Source organism: Nematostella vectensis, chromosome 8 (assembly GCF_932526225.1).
Source record: "Nematostella vectensis chromosome 8, jaNemVect1.1, whole genome shotgun sequence".
Taxonomy (NCBI): domain Eukaryota; kingdom Metazoa; phylum Cnidaria; class Anthozoa; order Actiniaria; family Edwardsiidae; genus Nematostella; species Nematostella vectensis.
The window spans coordinates 2,079,886-2,102,646 of record NC_064041.1 but is presented as its reverse complement, the minus strand read 5'-3'; the positions used below and the strand labels follow the sequence as shown (position 1 = coordinate 2,102,646).

General features: G+C 42.6%; 1 protein-coding gene across 2 annotated transcripts in view; it reads left to right on the top strand.

Moving 5' to 3' along the window:
- Positions 1-22,761, top strand: part of LOC116620780 (myomegalin) — a 75,742-nt gene that overhangs the window by 17,375 nt on the left and 35,606 nt on the right. For both annotated transcript variants that reach the window (XM_032386560.2, XM_032386561.2), the window contains exons 13-15: positions 14,285-14,377; positions 14,733-14,774; positions 21,872-21,922. In XM_032386560.2, the coding sequence (XP_032242451.2) occupies positions 14,285-14,377; positions 14,733-14,774; positions 21,872-21,922 (186 nt within the window). The remainder of the gene's footprint in view (positions 1-14,284; positions 14,378-14,732; positions 14,775-21,871; positions 21,923-22,761) is intronic.

Genomic DNA, 22,761 nt, shown 5'->3' with positions numbered 1-22,761 from the left:
AACTAGTGTTGCCTGTATTTGGATCTAGTAACCCAAGCAAACTAGTGTTGCCTGTATTTGGATCTAGTAACCCAAGCCAACTAGTGTTGCCTGTATTTGGATCTAGTAACCCAAGCCAACTAGTGTTGCCTGTATTTGGATCTAGTAACCCAAGCCAACTAGTGTTGCCTGTATTTGGGTCTAGTAACCTAAGCCAACTAGTGTTGCCTGTATTTGGATCTAGTAACCCAAGCCAACTAGTGTTGCCTGTATTTGGATCTAGTAACCCAAGCCAACTAGTGTTGCCTGTATTTGGATCTAGTAACCCAAGCCAACTAGTGTTGCCTGTATTTGGATCTAGTAACCTAAGCCAACTAGTGTTGCCTGTATTTGGATCTAGTAACCCAAGCCAACTAGTGTTGCCTGTATTTGGATCTAGTAACCCAAGCCAACTAGTGTTGCCTGTATTTGGATCTAGTAACCTAAGCCAACTAGTGTTGCCTGTATTTGGACCTAGTAACCCAAGCCAACTAGTGTTGCCTGTATTTGGATCTAGTAACCCAAGCCAACTAGTGTTGCCTGTATTTGGATCTAGTAACCCAAGCCAACTAGTGTTGCCTGTATTTGGATCTAGTAACCCAAGCCAACTAGTGTTGCCTGTATTTGGATCTAGTAGCCCAAGCCAACTAGTGTTGCCTGTATTTGGATCTAGTAACCCAAGCCAACTAGTGTTGCCTGTATTTGGATCTAGTAACCCAAGCCATGTAGTGTTTCCTGTATTTGGATCTAGTAACCCAAGCCAACTAGTGTTGCCTGTATTTGGGTCTAGTAACCCAAGCCAACTAGTGTTGCCTGTTTTTGGAGCTAGTAGCTCAATTAGTTTTGCCTGTATTTGGATCTAGTAACCCAAGCCAACTAGTGCTGCCTGTATTTGGATCTAGTAACCCAAGCCAACTAGTGTTGCCTGTATTTGGATCTAGTAACCTAAGCCAACTAGTGTTGCCTGTATTTGGATCTAGTAACCCAAGCCAACTAGTGTTGTCTGTATTTGGATCTAGTAACCCAAGCCATCTAGTGTTGCCTGTATTTGGATCTAGTAACCCAAGCCAACTAGTGTTGCCTGTATTTGGATCTAGTAACCTAAGCCAACTAGTGTTGCCTGTATTTAGACCTAGTAACCCAAGCCAACTAGTGTTGCCTGTATTTGGATCTAGTAACCCAAGCCAACTAGTGTTGCCTGTATTTGGATCTAGTAGCCCAAGCCAACTAGTGTTGCCTGTATTTGGATCTAGTAACCCAAGCCAACTAGTGTTGCCTGTATTTGGATCTAGTAACCTAAGCCAACTAGTGTTGCCTGTATTTGGATCTAGTAGCCCAAGCCAACTAGTGTTGCCTGTATTTGGATCTAGTAACCTAAGCCAACTAGTGTTGCCTGTATTTGGATCTAGTAACCCAAGCCAACTAGTGTTGTCTGTATTTGGATCTAGTAACCCAGGCCAACTAGTGTTGTCTGTATTTGGATCTAGTAACCCAAGCCAACTAGTGTTGTCTGTATTTGGATCTAGTAACCCAGGCCAACTAGTGTTGTCTGTATTTGGATCTAGTAACCCAAGCCATCTAGTGTTGCCTGTATTTGGATCTAGTAACCCAAGCCAACTAGTGTTGCCTGTATTTGGGTCTAGTAACCCAAGCCAACTAGTGTTGCCTGTATTTGGATCTAGTAACCCAAGCCAACTAGTGTTGTCTGTATTTGGATCTAGTAACCCAGGCCAACTAGTGTTGCCTGTATTTGGATCTAGTAACCCAAGCCAACTAGTGTTGTCTGTATTTGGATCTAGTAACCCAAGCCAACTAGTGTTGCCTGTATTTGGATCTAGTAACCCAAGCCAACTAGTGTTGCCTGTATTTGGATCTAGTAACCCAAGCCAACTAGTGTTGCCTGTATTTGGATCTAGTAACCCAAGCCAACTAGTGTTGCCTGTATTTGGATCTAGTAACCCAAGCCAACTAGTGTTGTCTGTATTTGGATCTAGTAACCCAAGCCAACTAGTGTTGCCTGTATTTGGATCTAGTAACCCAAGCCAACTAGTGTTGCCTGTATTTGGATCTAGTAACCCAAGCCAACTAGTGTTGCCTGTATTTGGATCTAGTAACCCAAGCCAACTAGTGTTGTCTGTATTTGGATCTAGTAACCCAAGCCAACTAGTGTTGCCTGTATTTGGATCTAGTAACCCAAGCCAACTAGTGTTGCCTGTATTTGGATCTAGTAACCCAAGCCAACTAGTGTTGCCTGTATTTGGATCTAGTAACCCAAGCCAACTAGTGTTGCCTGTATTTGGATCTAGTAACCCAAGCCATCTAGTGTTGCCTGTTTTTGGAGCTAGTAGCTCAATTAGTTTTGCCTGTATTTGGATCTAGTAACCCAAGCCATCTAGTGTTGTCTGTATTTGGATCTAGTAACCCAGGCCAACTAGTGTTGCCTGTATTTGGATCTAGTAACCCAAGCCAACTAGTGTTGCCTGTATTTGGATCTAGTAACCCAAGCCAACTAGTGTTGTCTGTATTTGGATCTAGTAACCCAAGCCAACTAGTGTTGCCTGTATTTGGATCTAGTAACCCAAGCCAACTAGTGTTGCCTGTATTTGGATCTAGTAACCCAAGCCAACTAGTGTTGCCTGTATTTGGATCTAGTAACCCAAGCCAACTAGTGTTGCCTGTATTTGGATCTAGTAACCCAAGCCAACTAGTGTTGCCTGTATTTGGATCTAGTAACCCAAGCCAACTAGTGTTGCCTGTATTTGGATCTAGTAACCCAAGCCAACTAGTGTTGCCTTTATTTGGATCTAGTAACCGAAGCCAACTAGTGTTGCCTGTATTTGGATCTAGTAACCCAAGCCAACTAGTGTTGCCTGTATTTGGATCTAGTAACCCAAGCCAACTAGTGTTGCCTGTATTTGGATCTAGTAACCCAAGCCAACTAGTGTTGCCTGTATTTGGATCTAGTAACCCAAGCCAACTAGTGTTGCCTGTATTTGGATCTAGTAACCCAAGCCAACTAGTGTTGTCTGTATTTGGATCTAGTAACCCAGGCCAACTAGTGTTGCCTGTATTTGGATCTAGTAACCCAAGCCAACTAGTGTTGCCTGTATTTGGATCTAGTAACCCAAGCCAACTAGTGTTGCCTGAATTTGGAGCTAGTAGCCCAACTAGTGTTGTCTGTATTTGGATCTAGTAACCCAAGCCAACTAGTATTGCTTGTATTTGGATCTAGTAACCCAAGCCAACTAGTATTGCTTGTATTTGGATCTAGTAACCCAAGCCAACTAGTGCTGCCTGTATTTGGATCTAGTAACCCAAGCCAACTAGTGTTGCCTGTATTTGGATCTAGTAACCCAAGCCAACTAGTGTTGCCTGTATTTGGATCTAGTAACCCAAGCCAACTAGTGTTGCCTGAATTTGGAGCTAGTAGCCCAACTAGTGTTGTCTGTATTTGGATCTAGTAACCCAAGCCAACTAGTGTTGCCTGTATTTGGATCTAGTAACCCAAGCCAACTAGTGTTGCCTGTATTTGGATCTAGTAACCCAAGCCAACTAGTGTTGCCTGTATTTGGATCTAGTAACCCAAGCCAACTAGTGTTGCCTGTATTTGGATCTAGTAACCCAAGCCAACTAGTGTTGCCTGAATTTGGAGCTAGTAGCCCAACTAGTGTTGTCTGTATTTGGATCTAGTAACCCAAGCCAACTAGTATTGCTTGTATTTGGATCTAGTAACCCAAGCCAACTAGTATTGCTTGTATTTGGATCTAGTAACCCAAGCCAACTAGTGCTGCCTGTATTTGGATCTAGTAACCCAAGCCAACTAGTGTTGCCTGTATTTGGATCTAGTAACCCAAGCCAACTAGTGTTGCCTGTATTTGGATCTAGTAACCCAAGCCAACTAGTGTTGCCTGAATTTGGAGCTAGTAGCCCAACTAGTGTTGTCTGTATTTGGATCTAGTAACCCAAGCCAACTAGTGTTGCCTGTATTTGGATCTAGTAACTCAAGCCAACTAGTGTTGCCTGTATTTGGATCTAGTAACCTAAGCCAACTAGTGTTGCCTGTATTTGGATCTAGTAACCCAAGCCAACTAGTGTTGCCTGTATTTGGATCTAGTAACCCAAGCCAACTAGTGTTGCCTGTATTTGGATCTAGTAACCCAAGCCAACTAGTGTTGCCTGTATTTGGATCTAGTAACCCAAGCCAACTAGTGTTGCCTGTATTTGGATCTAGTAACCCAAGCCAACTAGTGTTGTCTGTATTTGGATCTAGTAACCCAAGCCAACTAGTGTTGCCTGTATTTGGATCTAGTAACCCAAGCCAACTAGTGTTGCCTGTATTTGGATCTAGTAACCCAACCCAACTAGTGTTGCCTGTATTTGGATCTAGTAACCCAAGCCAACTAGTGTTGTCTGTATTTGGATCTAGTAACCCAAGCCAACTAGTGTTGCCTGTATTTGGATCTAGTAACCCAACCCAACTAGTGTTGCCTGTATTTGGATCTAGTAACCCAACCCAACTAGTGTTGCCTGTATTTGGATCTAGTAACCCAAGCCAACTAGTGTTGTCTGTATTTGGATCTAGTAACCCAAGCCAACTAGTGTTGCCTGTATTTGGATCTAGTAACCCAAGCCAACTAGTGTTGCCTGTATTTGGATCTAGTAACCCAAGCCAACTAGTGTTGCCTGTATTTGGATCTAGTAACCCAAGCCAACTAGTGTTGTCTGTATTTGGATCTAGTAACCCAGGCCAACTAGTGTTGTCTGTATTTGGATCTAGTAACCCAAGCCATCTAGTGTTGCCTGTATTTGGGTCTAGTAACCCAAGCCAACTAGTGTTGCCTGTATTTGGATCTAGTAACCCAAGCCAACTAGTGTTGTCTGTATTTGGATCCAGTAACCCAAGCCAACTAGTGTTGCCTGTATTTGGATCTAGTAACCCAAGCCAACTAGTGTTGCCTGTATTTGGATCTAGTAACCCAAGCCAACTAGTGTTTCCTGTATTTGGATCTAGTAACCCAAGCCAACTAGTGTTGCCTGTATTTGGATCTAGTAACCCAAGCCAACTAGTGTTGCCTGTATTTGGATCTAGTAACCCAAGCCAACTAGTGTTGTCTGTATTTGGATCTAGTAACCCAAGCCATCTAGTGTTGCCTGTATTTGGGTCTAGTAACCCAAGCCAACTAGTGTTGCCTGTATTTGGATCTAGTAACCCAAGCCAACTAGTGTTGCCTGTATTTGGACCTAGTAACCCAAGCCAACTAGTGTTGCCTGTATTTGGATCTAGTAACCCAAGCCAACTAGTGTTGCCTGTATTTGGATCTAGTAACCCAAGCCAACTAGTGTTGTCTGTATTTGGATCTAGTAACCCAAGCCAACTAGTGTTGCCTGTATTTGGATCTAGTAACCCAAGCCAACTAGTGTTGCCTGTATTTGGATCTAGTAACCCAAGCCAACTAGTGTTGTCTGTATTTGGATCTAGTAACCCAAGCCAACTAGTGTTGCCTGTATTTGGATCTAGTAACCCAAGCCAACTAGTGTTGCCTGTATTTGGATCTAGTAACCCAAGCCAACTAGTGTTGCCTGTATTTGGATCTAGTAACCCAAGCCAACTAGTATTGCCTGTATTTGGATCTAGTAACCCAAGCCAACTAGTGTTGCCTGTATTTGGATCTAGTAACCCAAGCCAACTAGTGTTGCCTGTATTTGGACCTAGTAACTAAAGCCAACTAGTGTTGCCTGTATTTGGGTCTAGTAACCCAAGCCAACTAGTGTTGCCTGTATTTGGATCTAGTAACCCAAGCCAACTAGTGTTGCCTGTTTTTGGATCTAGTAACCCAAGCCATCTAGTGTTGCCTGTATTTGGATCTAGTAACCCAAGCCAACTAGTGTTGCCTGTATTTGGATCTAGTAACCCAAGCCAACTAGTGTTGTCTGTATTTGGATCTAGTAATTCAAGCCAACTAGTGTTGTCTGTATTTGGATCTAGTAACCCAGGCCAACTAGTGTTGCCTGTATTTGGATCTAGTAACCCAAGCCAACTAGTGTTGCCTGTATTTGGATCTAGTAACCCAAGCCAACTAGTGTTGTCTGTATTTGGATCTAGTAATTCAAGCCAACTAGTGTTGTCTGTATTTGGATCTAGTAACCCAAGCCAACTAGTGTTGCCTGTATTTGGACCTAGTAACTAAAGCCAACTAGTGTTGTCTGTATTTGGATCTAGTAACCCAAGCCAACTAGTGTTGCCTGTATTTGGATCTAGTAACCAAAGCCAACTAGTATTGCCTGTATTTGGATCTAGTAACCCAAGCCATCTAGTGTTGCCTGTATTTGGATCTAGTAACCCAAGCAAACTAGTGTTGTCTGTATTTGGATCTAGTAACCCAAGCCAACTAGTGTTGCCTGTATTTGGATCTAGTAACCCAAGCCAACTAGTGTTGTCTGTATTTGGATCTAGTAACCCAAGCCATCTAGTGTTGCCTGTATTTGGATCTAGTAACCCAAGCCAACTAGTGTTGCCTGTATTTGGATCTAGTAACCCAAGCCAACTAGTGTTGCCTGTATTTGGATCTAGTAACCCAAGCCAACTAGTGTTGTCTGTATTTGGATCTAGTAATTCAAGCCAACTAGTGTTGTCTGTATTTGGATCTAGTAACCCAAGCCATCTAGTGTTGCCTGTATTTGGATCTAGTAACCCAAGCCAACTAGTGTTGCCTGTATTTGGATCTAGTAACCCAAGCCAACTAGTGTTGTCTGTATTTGGATCTAGTAATTCAAGCCAACTAGTGTTGTCTGTATTTGGATCTAGTAACCCAAGCCAACTAGTGTTGCCTGTATTTGGATCTAGTAACCCAAGCCAACTAGTGTTGCCTGTATTTGGATCTAGTAACCCAAGCCAACTAGTGTTGTCTGTATTTGGATCTAGTAACCCAGGCCAACTAGTGTTGTCTGTATTTGGATCTAGTAACCCAAGCCATCTAGTGTTGCCTGTATTTGGGTCTAGTAACCCAAGCCAACTAGTGTTGCCTGTATTTGGATCTAGTAGCCCAAGCCAACTAGTGTTGCCTGTATTTGGGTCTAGTAACCTAAGCCAACTAGTGTTGCCTGTATTTGGATCTAGTAACCCAAGCCAACTAGTATTGCCTGTATTTGGATCTAGTAACCCAAGCCAACTAGTGTTGCCTGTATTTGGATCTAGTAACCCAAGCAAACTAGTGTTGCCTGTATTTGGATCTAGTAACCCAAGCCAACTAGTGTTGCCTGTATTTGGATCTAGTAACCCAAGCCAACTAGTGTTGCCTGTATTTGGATCTAGTAACCCAAGCCAACTAGTGTTGCCTGTATTTGGGTCTAGTAACCTAAGCCAACTAGTGTTGCCTGTATTTGGATCTAGTAACCCAAGCCAACTAGTGTTGCCTGTATTTGGATCTAGTAACCCAAGCCAACTAGTGTTGCCTGTATTTGGATCTAGTAACCCAAGCCAACTAGTGTTGCCTGTATTTGGATCTAGTAACCTAAGCCAACTAGTGTTGCCTGTATTTGGATCTAGTAACCCAAGCCAACTAGTGTTGCCTGTATTTGGATCTAGTAACCCAAGCCAACTAGTGTTGCCTGTATTTGGATCTAGTAACCTAAGCCAACTAGTGTTGCCTGTATTTGGACCTAGTAACCCAAGCCAACTAGTGTTGCCTGTATTTGGATCTAGTAACCCAAGCCAACTAGTGTTGCCTGTATTTGGATCTAGTAACCCAAGCCAACTAGTGTTGCCTGTATTTGGATCTAGTAACCCAAGCCAACTAGTGTTGCCTGTATTTGGATCTAGTAGCCCAAGCCAACTAGTGTTGCCTGTATTTGGATCTAGTAACCCAAGCCAACTAGTGTTGCCTGTATTTGGATCTAGTAACCCAAGCCATGTAGTGTTTCCTGTATTTGGATCTAGTAACCCAAGCCAACTAGTGTTGCCTGTATTTGGGTCTAGTAACCCAAGCCAACTAGTGTTGCCTGTTTTTGGAGCTAGTAGCTCAATTAGTTTTGCCTGTATTTGGATCTAGTAACCCAAGCCAACTAGTGCTGCCTGTATTTGGATCTAGTAACCCAAGCCAACTAGTGTTGCCTGTATTTGGATCTAGTAACCTAAGCCAACTAGTGTTGCCTGTATTTGGATCTAGTAACCCAAGCCAACTAGTGTTGTCTGTATTTGGATCTAGTAACCCAAGCCATCTAGTGTTGCCTGTATTTGGATCTAGTAACCCAAGCCAACTAGTGTTGCCTGTATTTGGATCTAGTAACCTAAGCCAACTAGTGTTGCCTGTATTTAGACCTAGTAACCCAAGCCAACTAGTGTTGCCTGTATTTGGATCTAGTAACCCAAGCCAACTAGTGTTGCCTGTATTTGGATCTAGTAGCCCAAGCCAACTAGTGTTGCCTGTATTTGGATCTAGTAACCCAAGCCAACTAGTGTTGCCTGTATTTGGATCTAGTAACCTAAGCCAACTAGTGTTGCCTGTATTTGGATCTAGTAGCCCAAGCCAACTAGTGTTGCCTGTATTTGGATCTAGTAACCTAAGCCAACTAGTGTTGCCTGTATTTGGATCTAGTAACCCAAGCCAACTAGTGTTGTCTGTATTTGGATCTAGTAACCCAGGCCAACTAGTGTTGTCTGTATTTGGATCTAGTAACCCAAGCCAACTAGTGTTGTCTGTATTTGGATCTAGTAACCCAGGCCAACTAGTGTTGTCTGTATTTGGATCTAGTAACCCAAGCCATCTAGTGTTGCCTGTATTTGGATCTAGTAACCCAAGCCAACTAGTGTTGCCTGTATTTGGGTCTAGTAACCCAAGCCAACTAGTGTTGCCTGTATTTGGATCTAGTAACCCAAGCCAACTAGTGTTGTCTGTATTTGGATCTAGTAACCCAGGCCAACTAGTGTTGCCTGTATTTGGATCTAGTAACCCAAGCCAACTAGTGTTGTCTGTATTTGGATCTAGTAACCCAAGCCAACTAGTGTTGCCTGTATTTGGATCTAGTAACCCAAGCCAACTAGTGTTGCCTGTATTTGGATCTAGTAACCCAAGCCAACTAGTGTTGCCTGTATTTGGATCTAGTAACCCAAGCCAACTAGTGTTGCCTGTATTTGGATCTAGTAACCCAAGCCAACTAGTGTTGTCTGTATTTGGATCTAGTAACCCAAGCCAACTAGTGTTGCCTGTATTTGGATCTAGTAACCCAAGCCAACTAGTGTTGCCTGTATTTGGATCTAGTAACCCAAGCCAACTAGTGTTGCCTGTATTTGGATCTAGTAACCCAAGCCAACTAGTGTTGTCTGTATTTGGATCTAGTAACCCAAGCCAACTAGTGTTGCCTGTATTTGGATCTAGTAACCCAAGCCAACTAGTGTTGCCTGTATTTGGATCTAGTAACCCAAGCCAACTAGTGTTGCCTGTATTTGGATCTAGTAACCCAAGCCAACTAGTGTTGCCTGTATTTGGATCTAGTAACCCAAGCCATCTAGTGTTGCCTGTTTTTGGAGCTAGTAGCTCAATTAGTTTTGCCTGTATTTGGATCTAGTAACCCAAGCCATCTAGTGTTGTCTGTATTTGGATCTAGTAACCCAGGCCAACTAGTGTTGCCTGTATTTGGATCTAGTAACCCAAGCCAACTAGTGTTGCCTGTATTTGGATCTAGTAACCCAAGCCAACTAGTGTTGCCTGTATTTGGATCTAGTAACTCAAGCCAACTAGTGTTGCCTGTATTTGGATCTAGTAACCCAAGCCATCTAGTGTTGCCTGTATTTGGATCTAGTAACCCAACCCAACTAGTGTTGCCTGTATTTGGATCTAGTAACCCAAGCCAACTAGTGTTGTCTGTATTTGGATCTAGTAACCCAAGCCATCTAGTGTTGCCTTTATTTGGATCTAGTAACCCAAGCCAACTAGTGTTGCCTGTATTTGGGTCTAGTAACCCAAGCCAACTAGTGTTGCCTGTATTTGGATCTAGTAACCCAAGCCATCTAGTGTTGTCTGTATTTGGATCTAGTAACCCAAGCCATCTAGTGTTGCCTTTATTTGGATCTAGTAACCCAAGCCAACTAGTGTTGTCTGTATTTGGATCTAGTAACCCAAGCCATCTAGTGTTGCCTTTATTTGGATCTAGTAACCCAAGCCAACTAGTGTTGCCTGTATTTGGATCTAGTAACCCAAGCCATCTAGTGTTGCCTTTATTTGGATCTAGTAACCCAAGCCAACTAGTGTTGCCTGTATTTGGATCTAGTAACCCAAGCCATCTAGTGTTGCCTTTATTTGGATCTAGTAACCCAAGCCAACTAGTGTTGTCTGTATTTGGGTCTAGTAACCCAAGCCAACTAGTGTTGCCTGTATTTGGATCTAGTAACCCAAGCCATCTAGTGTTGTCTGTATTTGGATCTAGTAACCCAAGCCAACTAGTGTTGCCTGTATTTGGATCTAGTAACCCAAGCCATCTAGTGTTGCCTGTATTTGGATCTAGTAACTCAAGCCAACTAGTGTTGCCTGTATTTGGATCTAGTAACCCAAGCCAACTAGTGTTGCCTGTATTTGGATCTAGTAACCCAAGCCAACTAGTGTTGCCTGTATTTGGATCTAGTAACCCAAGCCAACTAGTGTTGCCTGTATTTGGATCCAGTAACCCAAGCCATCTAGTGTTGCCTGTATTTGGATCTAGTAACCCAGGCCAACTAGTGTTGCCTGTATTTGGATCTAGTAACCCAAGCCAACTAGTGTTGCCTGTATTTGGATCTAGTAACCCAAGCCAACTAGTGTTGTCTGTATTTGGATCTAGTAACCCAGGCCAACTAGTGTTGTCTGTATTTGGATCTAGTAACCCAAGCCAACTAGTGTTGCCTGTATTTGGGTCTAGTAACCCAAGCCAACTAGTGTTGCCTGTATTTGGATCTAGTAACCCAAGCCAACTAGTGTTGCCTGTATTTGGATCTAGTAACCCAAGCCAACTAGTGTTGTCTGTATTTGGATCTAGTAACCCAGGCCAACTAGTGTTGTCTGTATTTGGATCTAGTAACCCAAGCCAACTAGTGTTGCCTGTATTTGGGTCTAGTAACCCAAGCCAACTAGTGTTGCCTGTATTTGGATCTAGTAACCCAAGCCAACTAGTGTTGCCTGTATTTGGATCTAGTAACCCAAGCCAACTAGTGTTGCCTGAATTTGGATCTAGTAACCCAAGCCAACTAGTGTTGCCTGTATTTGGATCTAGTAACCCAAGCCAACTAGTGTTGCCTGTATTTGGAGCTAGTAACCCAAGCCAACTAGTGTTGCCTGTATTTGGATCTAGTAACCCAAGCCAACTAGTGTTGCCTGTATTTGGATCTAGTAACCCAAGCCAACTAGTGTTACCTGTATTTGGATCTAGTAACCCAAGCCAACTAGTGTTGCCTGTATTTGGATCTAGTAACCCAAGTAACCCAAGCCAACTAGTGTTGCCTGTATTTGGATCTAGTAATCCAAGCCAACTAGTGTTGCCTGTATTTGGATCTAGTAATCCAAGCCAACTAGTGTTGCCTGTATTTGGGTCTAGTAACCCAAGCCAACTAGTGTTGCCTGTATTTGGATCTAGTAACCCAAGTAACCCAAGCCAACTAGTGTTGCCTGTATTTGGATCTAGTAACCCAAGCCAACTAGTGTTGACTGTATTTGGATCTAGTAACCCAAGCCAACTAGTGTTGCCTGTATTTGGATCTAGTAACCCAAGCCAACTAGTGTTGCCTGTATTTGGATCTAGTAACCCAAGCCAACTAGTGTTGCCTGTATTTGGATCTAGTAACCCAAGTAACCCAAGCCAACTAGTGTTGCCTGTATTTGGATCTAGTAACCCAAGCCAACTAGTGTTGCCTGTATTTGGATCTAGTAACCCAAGCCAACTAGTGTTGCCTGTATTTGGGTCTAGTAACTCAAGCCAACTAGTGTTGCCTGTATTTGGATCTAGTAACCCAAGCCAACTAGTGTTGCCTGTATTTGGATCTAGTAACCCAAGCCAACTAGTGTTGCCTGTATTTGGGTCTAGTAGCCCAAGCCAACTAGTGTTGCCTGTATTTGGATCTAGTAACCCAAGCCAACTAATGTTTCCTGTATTTGGATCTAGTAACCCAAGCCAACTAGTGTTGCCTGTATTTGGATCTAGTAACCCAAGCCAACTAATGTTTCCTGTATTTGGATCTAGTAACCCAAGCCAACTAGTGTTGCCTGTATTTGGATCTAGTAACCCAAGCCAACTAGTGTTGCCTGTATTTGGATCTAGTAACCCAAGCCAACTAGTGTTTCCTGTATTTGGATCTAGTAACCCAAGCCAACTAGTGTTGCCTGAATTTGGATCTAGTAACCCAAGCCAACTAGTGTTGCCTGTATTTGGATCTAGTAACCCAAGCAAACTAGTGTTGCCTGTCTTTGGATCTAGTAACCCAAGCCAACTAGTGTTGCCTGTCTTTGGATCTAGTAACCCAAGCCAACTAGTGTTGCCTGTATTTGGGTCTAGTAATCCAAGCCAACTAGTGTTGCCTGTATTTGGATCTAGTAACCGCAAGCTAAAACTTGTAGGTTTAGAGATTTTGTGACTGTGCGCTATTGTTAGTTTCTGTGTGACGACCTCTCACTTGTAATTCAGCCATGATAGCTGCAATGGTGTAGAAATAAACATATATATATATATTATTATTATAACCCAAGCCAACTAGTGTTGCCTTTATTTGGATCTAGTAACCCAAGCCAACTAGTGTTGCCTGTATTTGGATCTAGTAACCCAAGCCAACTAGTGTTGCCTGTATTTGGATCTAGTAACCCAAGCCAACTAGTGTTGCCTGTATTTGGATCTAGTAACCCAAGCCAACTAGTGTTTCCTGTATTTGGATCTAGTAACCCAAGCCAACTAGTGTTGCCTGTATTTGGGTCTAGTAACCCAAGCCAACTAGTGTTGCCTGTATTTGGATCTAGTAACCCAAGCCAACTAATGTTTCCTGTATTTGGATCTAGTAACCCAAGCCAACTAGTGTTGCCTGTATTTGGGTCTAGTATCCCAAGCCAACTAGTGTTGCCTGTATTTGGATCTAGTAACCCAAGCCAACTAGTGTTGCCTGTATTTGGATCTAGTAACCCAAGCCAACTAGTGTTGCCTGTATTTGGATCTAGTAACCCAAGCCAACTAGTGTTGCCTGTATTTGGATCTAGTAACCCAAGCCAACTAGTGTTGCCTGTATTTAGATCTAGTAACCCAAGCCAACTAGTGTTGCCTGTATTTGGATCTAGTAACCCAAGCCAAGTAGTGTTGCCTGTATTTGGATCTAGTAACCCAAGCCAACTAATGTTTCCTGTATTTGGATCTAGTAACCCAAGCCATCTAGTGTTGCTTGTATTTGGATCTAGTAACCCAAGCCAACTAGTGTTGCCTGTATTTAGATCTAGTAACCCAAGCCAACTAGTGTTGCCTGTATTTGGATCTAGTAACCCAAGCCAACTAGTGTTGCCTGTATTTGGATCTAGTAACCCAAGCCAACTAGTGTTGCCTGTATTTGGGTCTAGTAACCCAAGCCAACTAGTGTTGCCTGTATTTGGATCTAGTAACCCAAGCCAACTAGTGTTGCCTGTATTTGGATCTAGTAACCCAAGCCAACTAGTGTTGCCTGTATTTGGATCTAGTAACCCAAGCCAACTAGTGTTGCCTGTATTTGGATCTAGTAACCCAAGCTAACTAGTGTTGCCTTTATTTGGAACTCGTGCTGGCAATATGTCTAGCCCCGTCTAGTCGAAGCTACTGTCGTGAATATTTAAAATACTATAGTCTCTACCGAAATACCTTTTATTTTGCGTAATATCATGCGACCCCCTAATTTATTCATTATTGTACATTACAATTCGACACAGATAACCAAAACTTGTTGGGTTGGAATATTTCGTGGAATATCATTACAGCTACAATTCGGGTTCGTTTTCCCAGAGCAAGCAGAAAAGAACACAACCTCATTGATCCCATACAACTGTGTGTGATTTTGACCTATACTCACTTGTGCTTGACTGATTTTCACGTGTGTTGCGCTTGTTTCTGACAAATTTTTACTTGTGCTGCCCTTGCGCCCTAGCGAACCAGCCTTGTTGCGCTTGCATCCTAGCGAGAACCAACCTTTGCTTACATGTTGTATTTTACTAAGAAGTATGCTGCAAGGAGGATGATCTACATCCCAAATGTATACATTTGTTGTTTATTCAACACATATCAACGTTTTGTTTTGTAGAAAGCCCAAGACGACTTGCGCAAACTCGTTGAAGGAGAAAAGAAGATGAAAAAAATGCTTGATGAGATGAACAAAAGAAGCAAAGCATTCGAGGTACAGTTCATATCTTGTCCCTGAATGTCACCGAACCACGCAAATGGACAATGTGATGCTTGATGACGCTAGACAATGTTGTATGAAAATAATAACATAATAGTGATGGTAACATTTATGATGTTTTTTTTATGGAGAGGAGAGAAAAATGTAAGGGTTTGTTTCACTACAGGAAAGTATTTTCGAAACTTTGCGTTACGCATTTTAGGCGTATAGATATCATATGATGTGGAGAAACCCCGGTGTTGGTGTGCTTTCGTAAATAGTGCTTTAGTGCTAAGATAGGAGAAAGGGCTACTGTATGATACCTCTTGTCCGAGTTCTCTTCGATTAAACCGTTTCGTTTTTATTTAAGGACGTCAAGGAGAAAGCTCGAAAATTGGAAAAGCTTAACAGGGTGAGTAGAAGATAACCTCGTAGACTCCTTCGCATGTCCCAGTGATCGGAGTCGTGTGGGGAGCGCTGTGTGGCTCTGACCGCTGGGGCGGCGAAGAAGTCTAGGAATCTCGTGTATCCCATACTATCGAAGACCGAGGTTTCTACAGCGCCAGGCTGTGAAGTTTTAACAGAGTGTTTATTACTGGACAAGCTACAACTATGTTTAACAATGTGTATTCCAGTTTTTCTCACGTCACTTTCCTGTTCTAGTTAGCTTCCCTAAATTCACAGTCGTAATCTAGCACTCCGCTCTACGTGGTATCTATTTTCAGTAAATTACAGTTATGTAGTAATTCAATTTGTATGTGAGCGGACCGGCATTATTCGTGATTATTTATGACACTCGTTCCATATATAGATTTGAGCTCGCGAATATGAATTCCACATCCCCGCAGGTACTACTGTATGTCTCTTTATCTAAGATTCACCATTAACAAGGAAGGTTTTTCTCTGCTTTGCTGAACGGTGCTTGCGGAACCCGTATCTCTTTAAAAATGTCCACATGCATTTTCTTGACAAAATTTCCTCGGGCATCCTAGCTGAGACACGAGAAAGTTGATAAACCAGTTAGCACAGAGATGATACAACTGTGATTGCAACCGACGCGCGCACAACGATCGCAATACATTCTGGGTTTGCTCGTAGCAACAACAGTGAGTTCAAATGGTCTTTGACACCACCAACGAGAACACGCATGAGCTTCTGGTAATACTGCCGAATAGAGAAAGCTGGTTGTTTCGAGATCGCTTGACCATTATCTCCAAGCGCGTCTTATTTCCAAGGCATTGTTGCACATTTCACACTTTATGTCATTAGGGTTTTCAGTTAATATCTGGGGTGAAGCTTCAAAGACCGCCAAATCGATCATCGTAATCGTTTTCAAGTTTGCCATTGTGATTGCTGCTATAATTATTCACTTTGGGATTTATTCCAAAGAAGCGTGAAATCTAATTGCATTTTCTACAATTAGAAGCACTTTTTGGAAGCACCAGTTAAGGATCCGATAACTGCGAATCTCAGTCGATTACGACTCTAATATGTACCTGATATCTCTCGCCGAAGATTACCAGTAGGAAACTTATTTGGGTGATAAAACTGCTTGCAAAATTCTGTATAGCTTTGCCTTTAACAACTGAGTAGAAGTCTTTTTGTACTTTCTAATCAGTATTGATAGCCCTCGCATTTATGATTGCTGTAAGTTATAATCATAAAAACATCGTTGTCTTTAAAAGATTTATCTTAAGACGCGCGAAAAAATCCGATAGTTTCTTACTTTTTTTCACTTTGCATTTGATTTTATATTTACTTAAAATCTACTGTCCAATATCGGCAATTCACTCGTTCGCTGCGCTCACTTGTTTGATACCGATTCGAGCTCGAGAAGATGAATTCCATATCTCCGTGTGTGTATGTGTTTTTCTCTCTTTATCTAAGAGTATTCGCCATTATCAAGGACGGTTTTTCTCTGCTTTGCTGAACGGTGCTAGCGGAACGTTAATCTCTGTCAGCGGACTGTCCACATGCATTTACTTGACAACAGCTTTACCAATTCTCTACGAAACTCTGGCATCCTAGCTGAATACACGAGAAAGTTCATAAACGAATTGGCATAGAGAACTACCAGGGAACATTCAAGGGCGATCTTCAGCCGTTCAGGTGTATTTTCCCACTTCTGATAAAAGAGAATTACCATAGATGGAACATAACATAGTAATGATACCACGGTGACGATGAACAGTGTTACCGTCAGTTTGCTGTTGTTTCCCCCTTTATCTTGCATTTGGTAAGGAACGATAAATGGTCACCTTGATCCAAATGGCGATGTAGCAGACTACTAAAACAAGAAGGAAGAACAGCGATAGCGTAATTCGTACTGTTTCTACTATCGTCCAGCTCGCCGGGAGAAATATTTTCGCGCCAGCCATAAGTGCTGAGTATATCCAAATGGAACCAATGCCGAATACATAGTTTGTCAGCAGGCGATGCTTCATTGGCGCTAGGATGGCATATGTTCTTTCCATTGTTATAGCGGTGAACGAACCAAATAAGTTAGTCACTGAAGATACGAACAGTAACCTGAACGCGACGAAGACGACTTGTTGCTTATAACCTGTAACATTGTTGATTGAGAGTACAAATAGACTTAACCCAACCATCAGATCCGGGAGCTCGACTTCTTGATGCGAAATGTCTTGCTCAGGAAGACAGCCAGAGCTAGAAAGTTCACTATCAAGATAATCGCTGCTTCTAGTATCCTCACGTGAGTATTTTACAGGCATCGGATGAATTTGTCCTGTTCATTGGAAAAAAAGTATTTGAAAATGTTTGCTAAAATTAAGATATAGGGCTGAGTTGCTATGAGATCGCCTAGCCTGATGTTATTATGTCATTGTCAGCCATCTGGGCATTGTACAAAGTTTTAATAAAAAATATTACGTTTTAGTTCCTATTTACCCATTTCGTAGTAACTGGTTTCCGAAGATGCTTTACAGGTTTTATTATCAAAAAGGTGCTCTAGTTATAAATGTCCGGATTGGGTAACGTAAGTTTTATTACACTCTTTTTTATAAGAATGGCAAATTTTCAGTCGAGGCTGTTATTTTGAACACAATTTGATTCTGTATTTTACAAGCAATATTTTGCTGCTATCTTAGCCTGGGATGTTTTTAGTATGTTCTTTAAATTTGGTGAAATATGAGTCTGGACGTTCTTATAAACATTGCGCAGGCGCCGATCATGGCGGCCACGATGTTTTTTGCTCTGTGTTTAATTTTGTGCATGATCGGTACAGTTCCTCATGAAAATCTCTCAATCAATGAAATGGATTCGTATTCGCCGAAACGCCCAAGCTAACACCAGTTCGGGTTTTTTTGCACTGTTTTCAAGCCTTTGCCAGTCTTATTGCGCTTGGCGCCATCAGGATTTCACCGATTGACGCGTTCCGTCACCAAGATATCAAAACCTGGCTACACATCCCTAGCAATCCCAGGACATGATCCTCCGATTGATGTTACAATATTTATGAACATTTCTATAAACCCTGGCCCAGAAATTCACTTAGATTATTCTTCGAGACCTGCTATGGGTTTGCATACAGCTTCGTACACTAAAACAACACCAACATTCTCTCGTGAGGCCCTCTACAGTATTCGCCGTCAAATGATAACAAGGAATCTGTTTCTAAAACCTGTTAATATCTCATTATTTCGCACACTAAAGCACCTGGGTATATTCAGATTCAGAGGGAAAAGAGCTGGAAAGAGGAAGAGATCTGAAGCTAATTTACAACTTGAGTTACAACTTCATGTCAACACCGCGATCTCAAGTGATTCTGGCCGCAACCATTCTATTGTTCATGGAACTAAGCTTTGCGAGAACAATAGCCAACACCTCCCTGTGTTAATCACCACACGCCATGATTATTCGACCAGCGCCAACACTCATAATGCCAGGAACTCATCTAATCTCTTAAAAATAAATACTGGAAAAATTACACCGGACAGTGCGCCTCTATTACACTTAGCACTTGGAATATCCGTGCCATGAACAGGAAAGCTGCATCTATCTGTGATCTTGTCATATCCAAAAGAATTGATGTTTTAGCCCTTGTGGAGACTTGGCTGACTGCTGAAAACAACTCTAAGTCTACCGTGGTTGATGACACAAGCACCCGGTTGTCTGTTCCTAACTGCTCAGATCCCACTGTTGCCGATGTAATAAACACTCTATGGGACTTCGACTTCATTCACCTACCGCGTGATGGACGAGGTGGCGGCATTGGTTTCTTTCTTAGAAAGGCTTTAAATGTTAAACCTAATACGTCGACTGTCTTTAAGGCTCTGGAATATGTTGATCTCTCTATCACTGCATCGAGCTCATCGATGCGTCTAGTCACCGTTTATAGACCTCCACCGTCTAAAGTAAACAAGCTTACTACTCGAATGTTCTTTGATGATTTCTCTGTTCTTCTTGAACACCTTGCAATGGATCCTGGGAAATTAATTATGACAGGTGACTTTAATTTTCACATTGATGACCCTGGTGACGCTGATGCTGTCAGACTTTTGGATATGCTCGATGCAGCTGGATTCGAGCAAAAGGTAGTAGGTCCTACGCACAGAAAAGACCACACCCTTGACCTAGTTGTTGTGCGGGACGGCGACTTGTCAGTGCGCGGACGTCCTGAAATCATTGCATTCCCTAACTCTGTATCTGACCATAGTGCCATTATTTGTGATGTTGACATGCCAAAGCCATGTGCCTCCAAGAAAATACTGCATCGGCGTCCGTTACGGAAAATTAACTTGGACTCTTGGTGCAATGACATCAGGGATTCCGCCATCTACAGTTCTGCTCCGAGTGATGACTCTGACTGCAACGTCTTATGTGGCCAGTATAACACTGTGCTGATCGATAAACATGCTCCTGTTCGCACTTTTTTAGTTACACTGCGACCCTATTCACCATGGTATGATGATAGTCTTAGGTTATTGAAAAGACAGAAATGCAAAGCAGAACGGAGATACGTTTCATCGAGATTAGAAATCCACCGCCAGATGTACGAAGAGAAGTGTAGAGCTTACAGCACTGAAGATTTTATCTCATTTTTCACTACCAAGATTCAGCATTTAAAGGACAACCTACGATCATCGCCCCTGTTAACGATGGAGATGTCAGTGGTGCCAGCTCAGCCACAATGTGTGGCGTCATTCCCTGAGTTCTGTGCTGTATCAGTGAGTTATATACGTGATCTTTCACAACAATCCAAGCCTAAATCGTGCATATTAGATCCTGTGCCGACAAGTGTACTAAAACAATCCATTGATGCTATTGCCCCGGCCATCACTTCCATTGTCAATGCATCTTTGTCATCTGGTGTTTTCCCTGCCTCTCTCAAGCGTGGAGTGATCAACCCTTCCATCAAAAAGCAGAGTCTTGACCGCGAAGCATATCCAAGCTACCGACCGATTACAAACGTTGCCTTCCTATCAAAAACACTTGAACGTGTCGCTGCTAACCAGACGATGAACTATCTCATCCCCAACGGCTTACTGGCTAAATTACAATCTGCTTACCGACCTTTCCACAGCACAGAGACTGCTCTTCTTCGCGTCTTTAATGACATTCTGACCGCTATTGACTGCCAACAGGAAGAAGTACTTGTTCTCCTTGACCTGTCGGCTGCGTTTGACACTATAGAACACTCGGCTCTGTTGTCGCGTCTGCAACATTGTTATGGAAATAATGAGATAGCACTCCAGTGGTTCAAATCATATCTAACTGGCAGAATTCAACAAGTCCTTATAGACGGTGTTCTATCCTCCAGCCAACCACTGCGTTATGGTGTTCGTCAAGGTTCTGTACTCGGCCCGTTGTTGTTCTCTTTGTTTTTCGCGCCTACCGAAGATGTTGTTCGTGCACATGGTCTTGATGCGATGATGTATGCTGATGACACGCAGTTATATCTGTCCATTTGCCCGTCTGAAGATCGGTCTTCAGTTCTATCAAGGCTTAAAGTCTGTGTCAAGGATATCCTCATCTGGTGTACGTCAAATGGCCTCGCTTGTAACCCCGATAAAACGGAAATTGTACATATCTCATCTCGATTCACGTCAACCAACATAATTCCTGAAATCGACGTTGATGGACATTTCATCAAACCAGCCCAGGCAGCACGCGACCTCGGAGTAATCATCGATTCGAGTTTATCTATGACAAAACATGTCAACAGCATCTGCAAATCAGCCTACCTTTCTATAAGGAACATTGGCAGAATCCGGAAATACCTTGACCGCAATAACTGTGAGCAGCTCATTCATGCTTTCATAACTTCAAAACTAGATGCCTGTAATAGTCTTCTGTCTGGACTCCAAGAAAAAGAAATCGCCAAACTACTGCGTGTTCAGAACTCTGCCGCAAGACTAATCGTTGGTGCTAAGAAGAGGGACGCCATTACACCCATTCTTAAGGAACTTCACTGGCTACCTGTTGCTTCTAGAATAGACTTTAAAATTCTTACAATCACACATAAAGCTCTCCACAACCAGGCTCCTGAATATATTACTGAACTCTTAACACCGTATACGCCATCTCGATCCCTTAGACCCGCAAACAAGAACCTTCTCGTCATTCCTAAATCACGAACAAAAACTTACGGGGACAGACCTTTTTCAAACTTTGCAGCTAAATTATGGAACTCCCTCCCCCTACACATTAGAAACACCGACTGTCTCAGCAAATTTTAATCGTCTTTAAAGACGTACTTATTTTGTAGGCACTACAACAATTGGTTAGTTTTTAACCATTAGAAATATTATCATAAGAATTATCGTTCTTGATATGACAAGGAGCTGTGAATATACTGCCATTTTTAATTCTACCGCATCGCAATAAACAAATTGTATGGATTTTATTGAAATCAGTTCTTTAAAAGAAAAACATCAACGATATTCTCAAACTTGTAAAGCTAATAATTTTGTTCATTTTAATGCTTGAGATATGCGCTCGGTACTTTTGGCTTGTATGACAGCAGTCCTTAACAAGAACATACAAGAGCGACACGTTTATTCGCATTTTCCCCTCAATCTATCATAAACCTCAACGTAAATAATACTGGATTTATCCTCGATCCTGGACTTGGATTTCGTAGTCATATCAATGCCATTTCTGTAACGTGGCTAAGAACAGTGATTTCACTCAAAATTGCCTTCAGTGTTTCTAGAAGAACAAAACATTGAGACACTCCATTACAGCGCGATACAGATCTCCACATATTCTGGGCGTTAATTTGTTACGCTTTCAATCTTTACAAAATGCCCTCATCAGTGATTTAGTTTGTTCTCTGTAGAATGGTTATTTCATGTAACTATACCCATACGTTGCCATCTGTTTCTCGTTTTCCCCCGTGCCAACCAAACAACCTTAGATAAGATTGGATAAGCTTGTTGTTACGTCCTTACACATTTGGCCCATGCACATTCTTAGTGAATAATAAAAAATGGTGATAACTCAAGGTATCTATCTGCACTGTATTAACATGTTTTTTTGTATTGTCAGGATTTGCGAAACAAGCTTCACGAGAAGGAACGGGAGCAGCACACGTCACAGGTAAGTCACGCACAGTAGCACCCCGCTAACCCGAACTTACAACAAGCATCACAGACAAGTCACACAGTAGCACCCCGCTAACCTGAACTAACAACAAGCATCACAGACAAGTCACACACAGTAGCACCCCGCTAACCCGAACTAACAACAAGCATCACAGACAAGTCACGCACAGTAGCACCCCGCTAACCCGAACTAACAACAAGCATCACAGACAAGTCACGCACAGTAGCACCCCGCTAACCCGAACTAACAACAAGCATCACAGACAAGTCACACACAGTAGCACCCCGCTAACCCGAACTAACAACAAGCATCACAGACAAGTCACACACAGTAGCACCCCGCTAACCCGAACTAACAACAAGCATCACAGACAAGTCACACACAGTAGCACCCCGCTAACCCGAACTAACAACAAGCATCACAGACAAGTCACGCACAGTAGCACCCCGCTAACCCGAACTAACAACAAGCATCACAGACAAGTCACACACAGTAGCACCCCGCTAACCCGAACTAACAACAAGCATCACAGACAAGTCACGCACAGTAGCACCCCGCTAACCCAAACTAACAACAAGCATCACAGACAAGTCACGCACAGTAGCACCCCGCTAACCCGAACTAACAACAAGCATCACAGACAAGTCACACACAGTAGCACCCCGCTAACCCGAACTAACAACAAGCATCACAGACAAGTCACGCACAGTAGCACCCCGCTAACCCGAACTAACAACAAGCATCACAGACAAGTCACGCACAGTAGCACCCCGCTAACCCGAACTAACAACAAGCATCACAGACAAGTCACGCACAGTAGCACCCCGCTAACC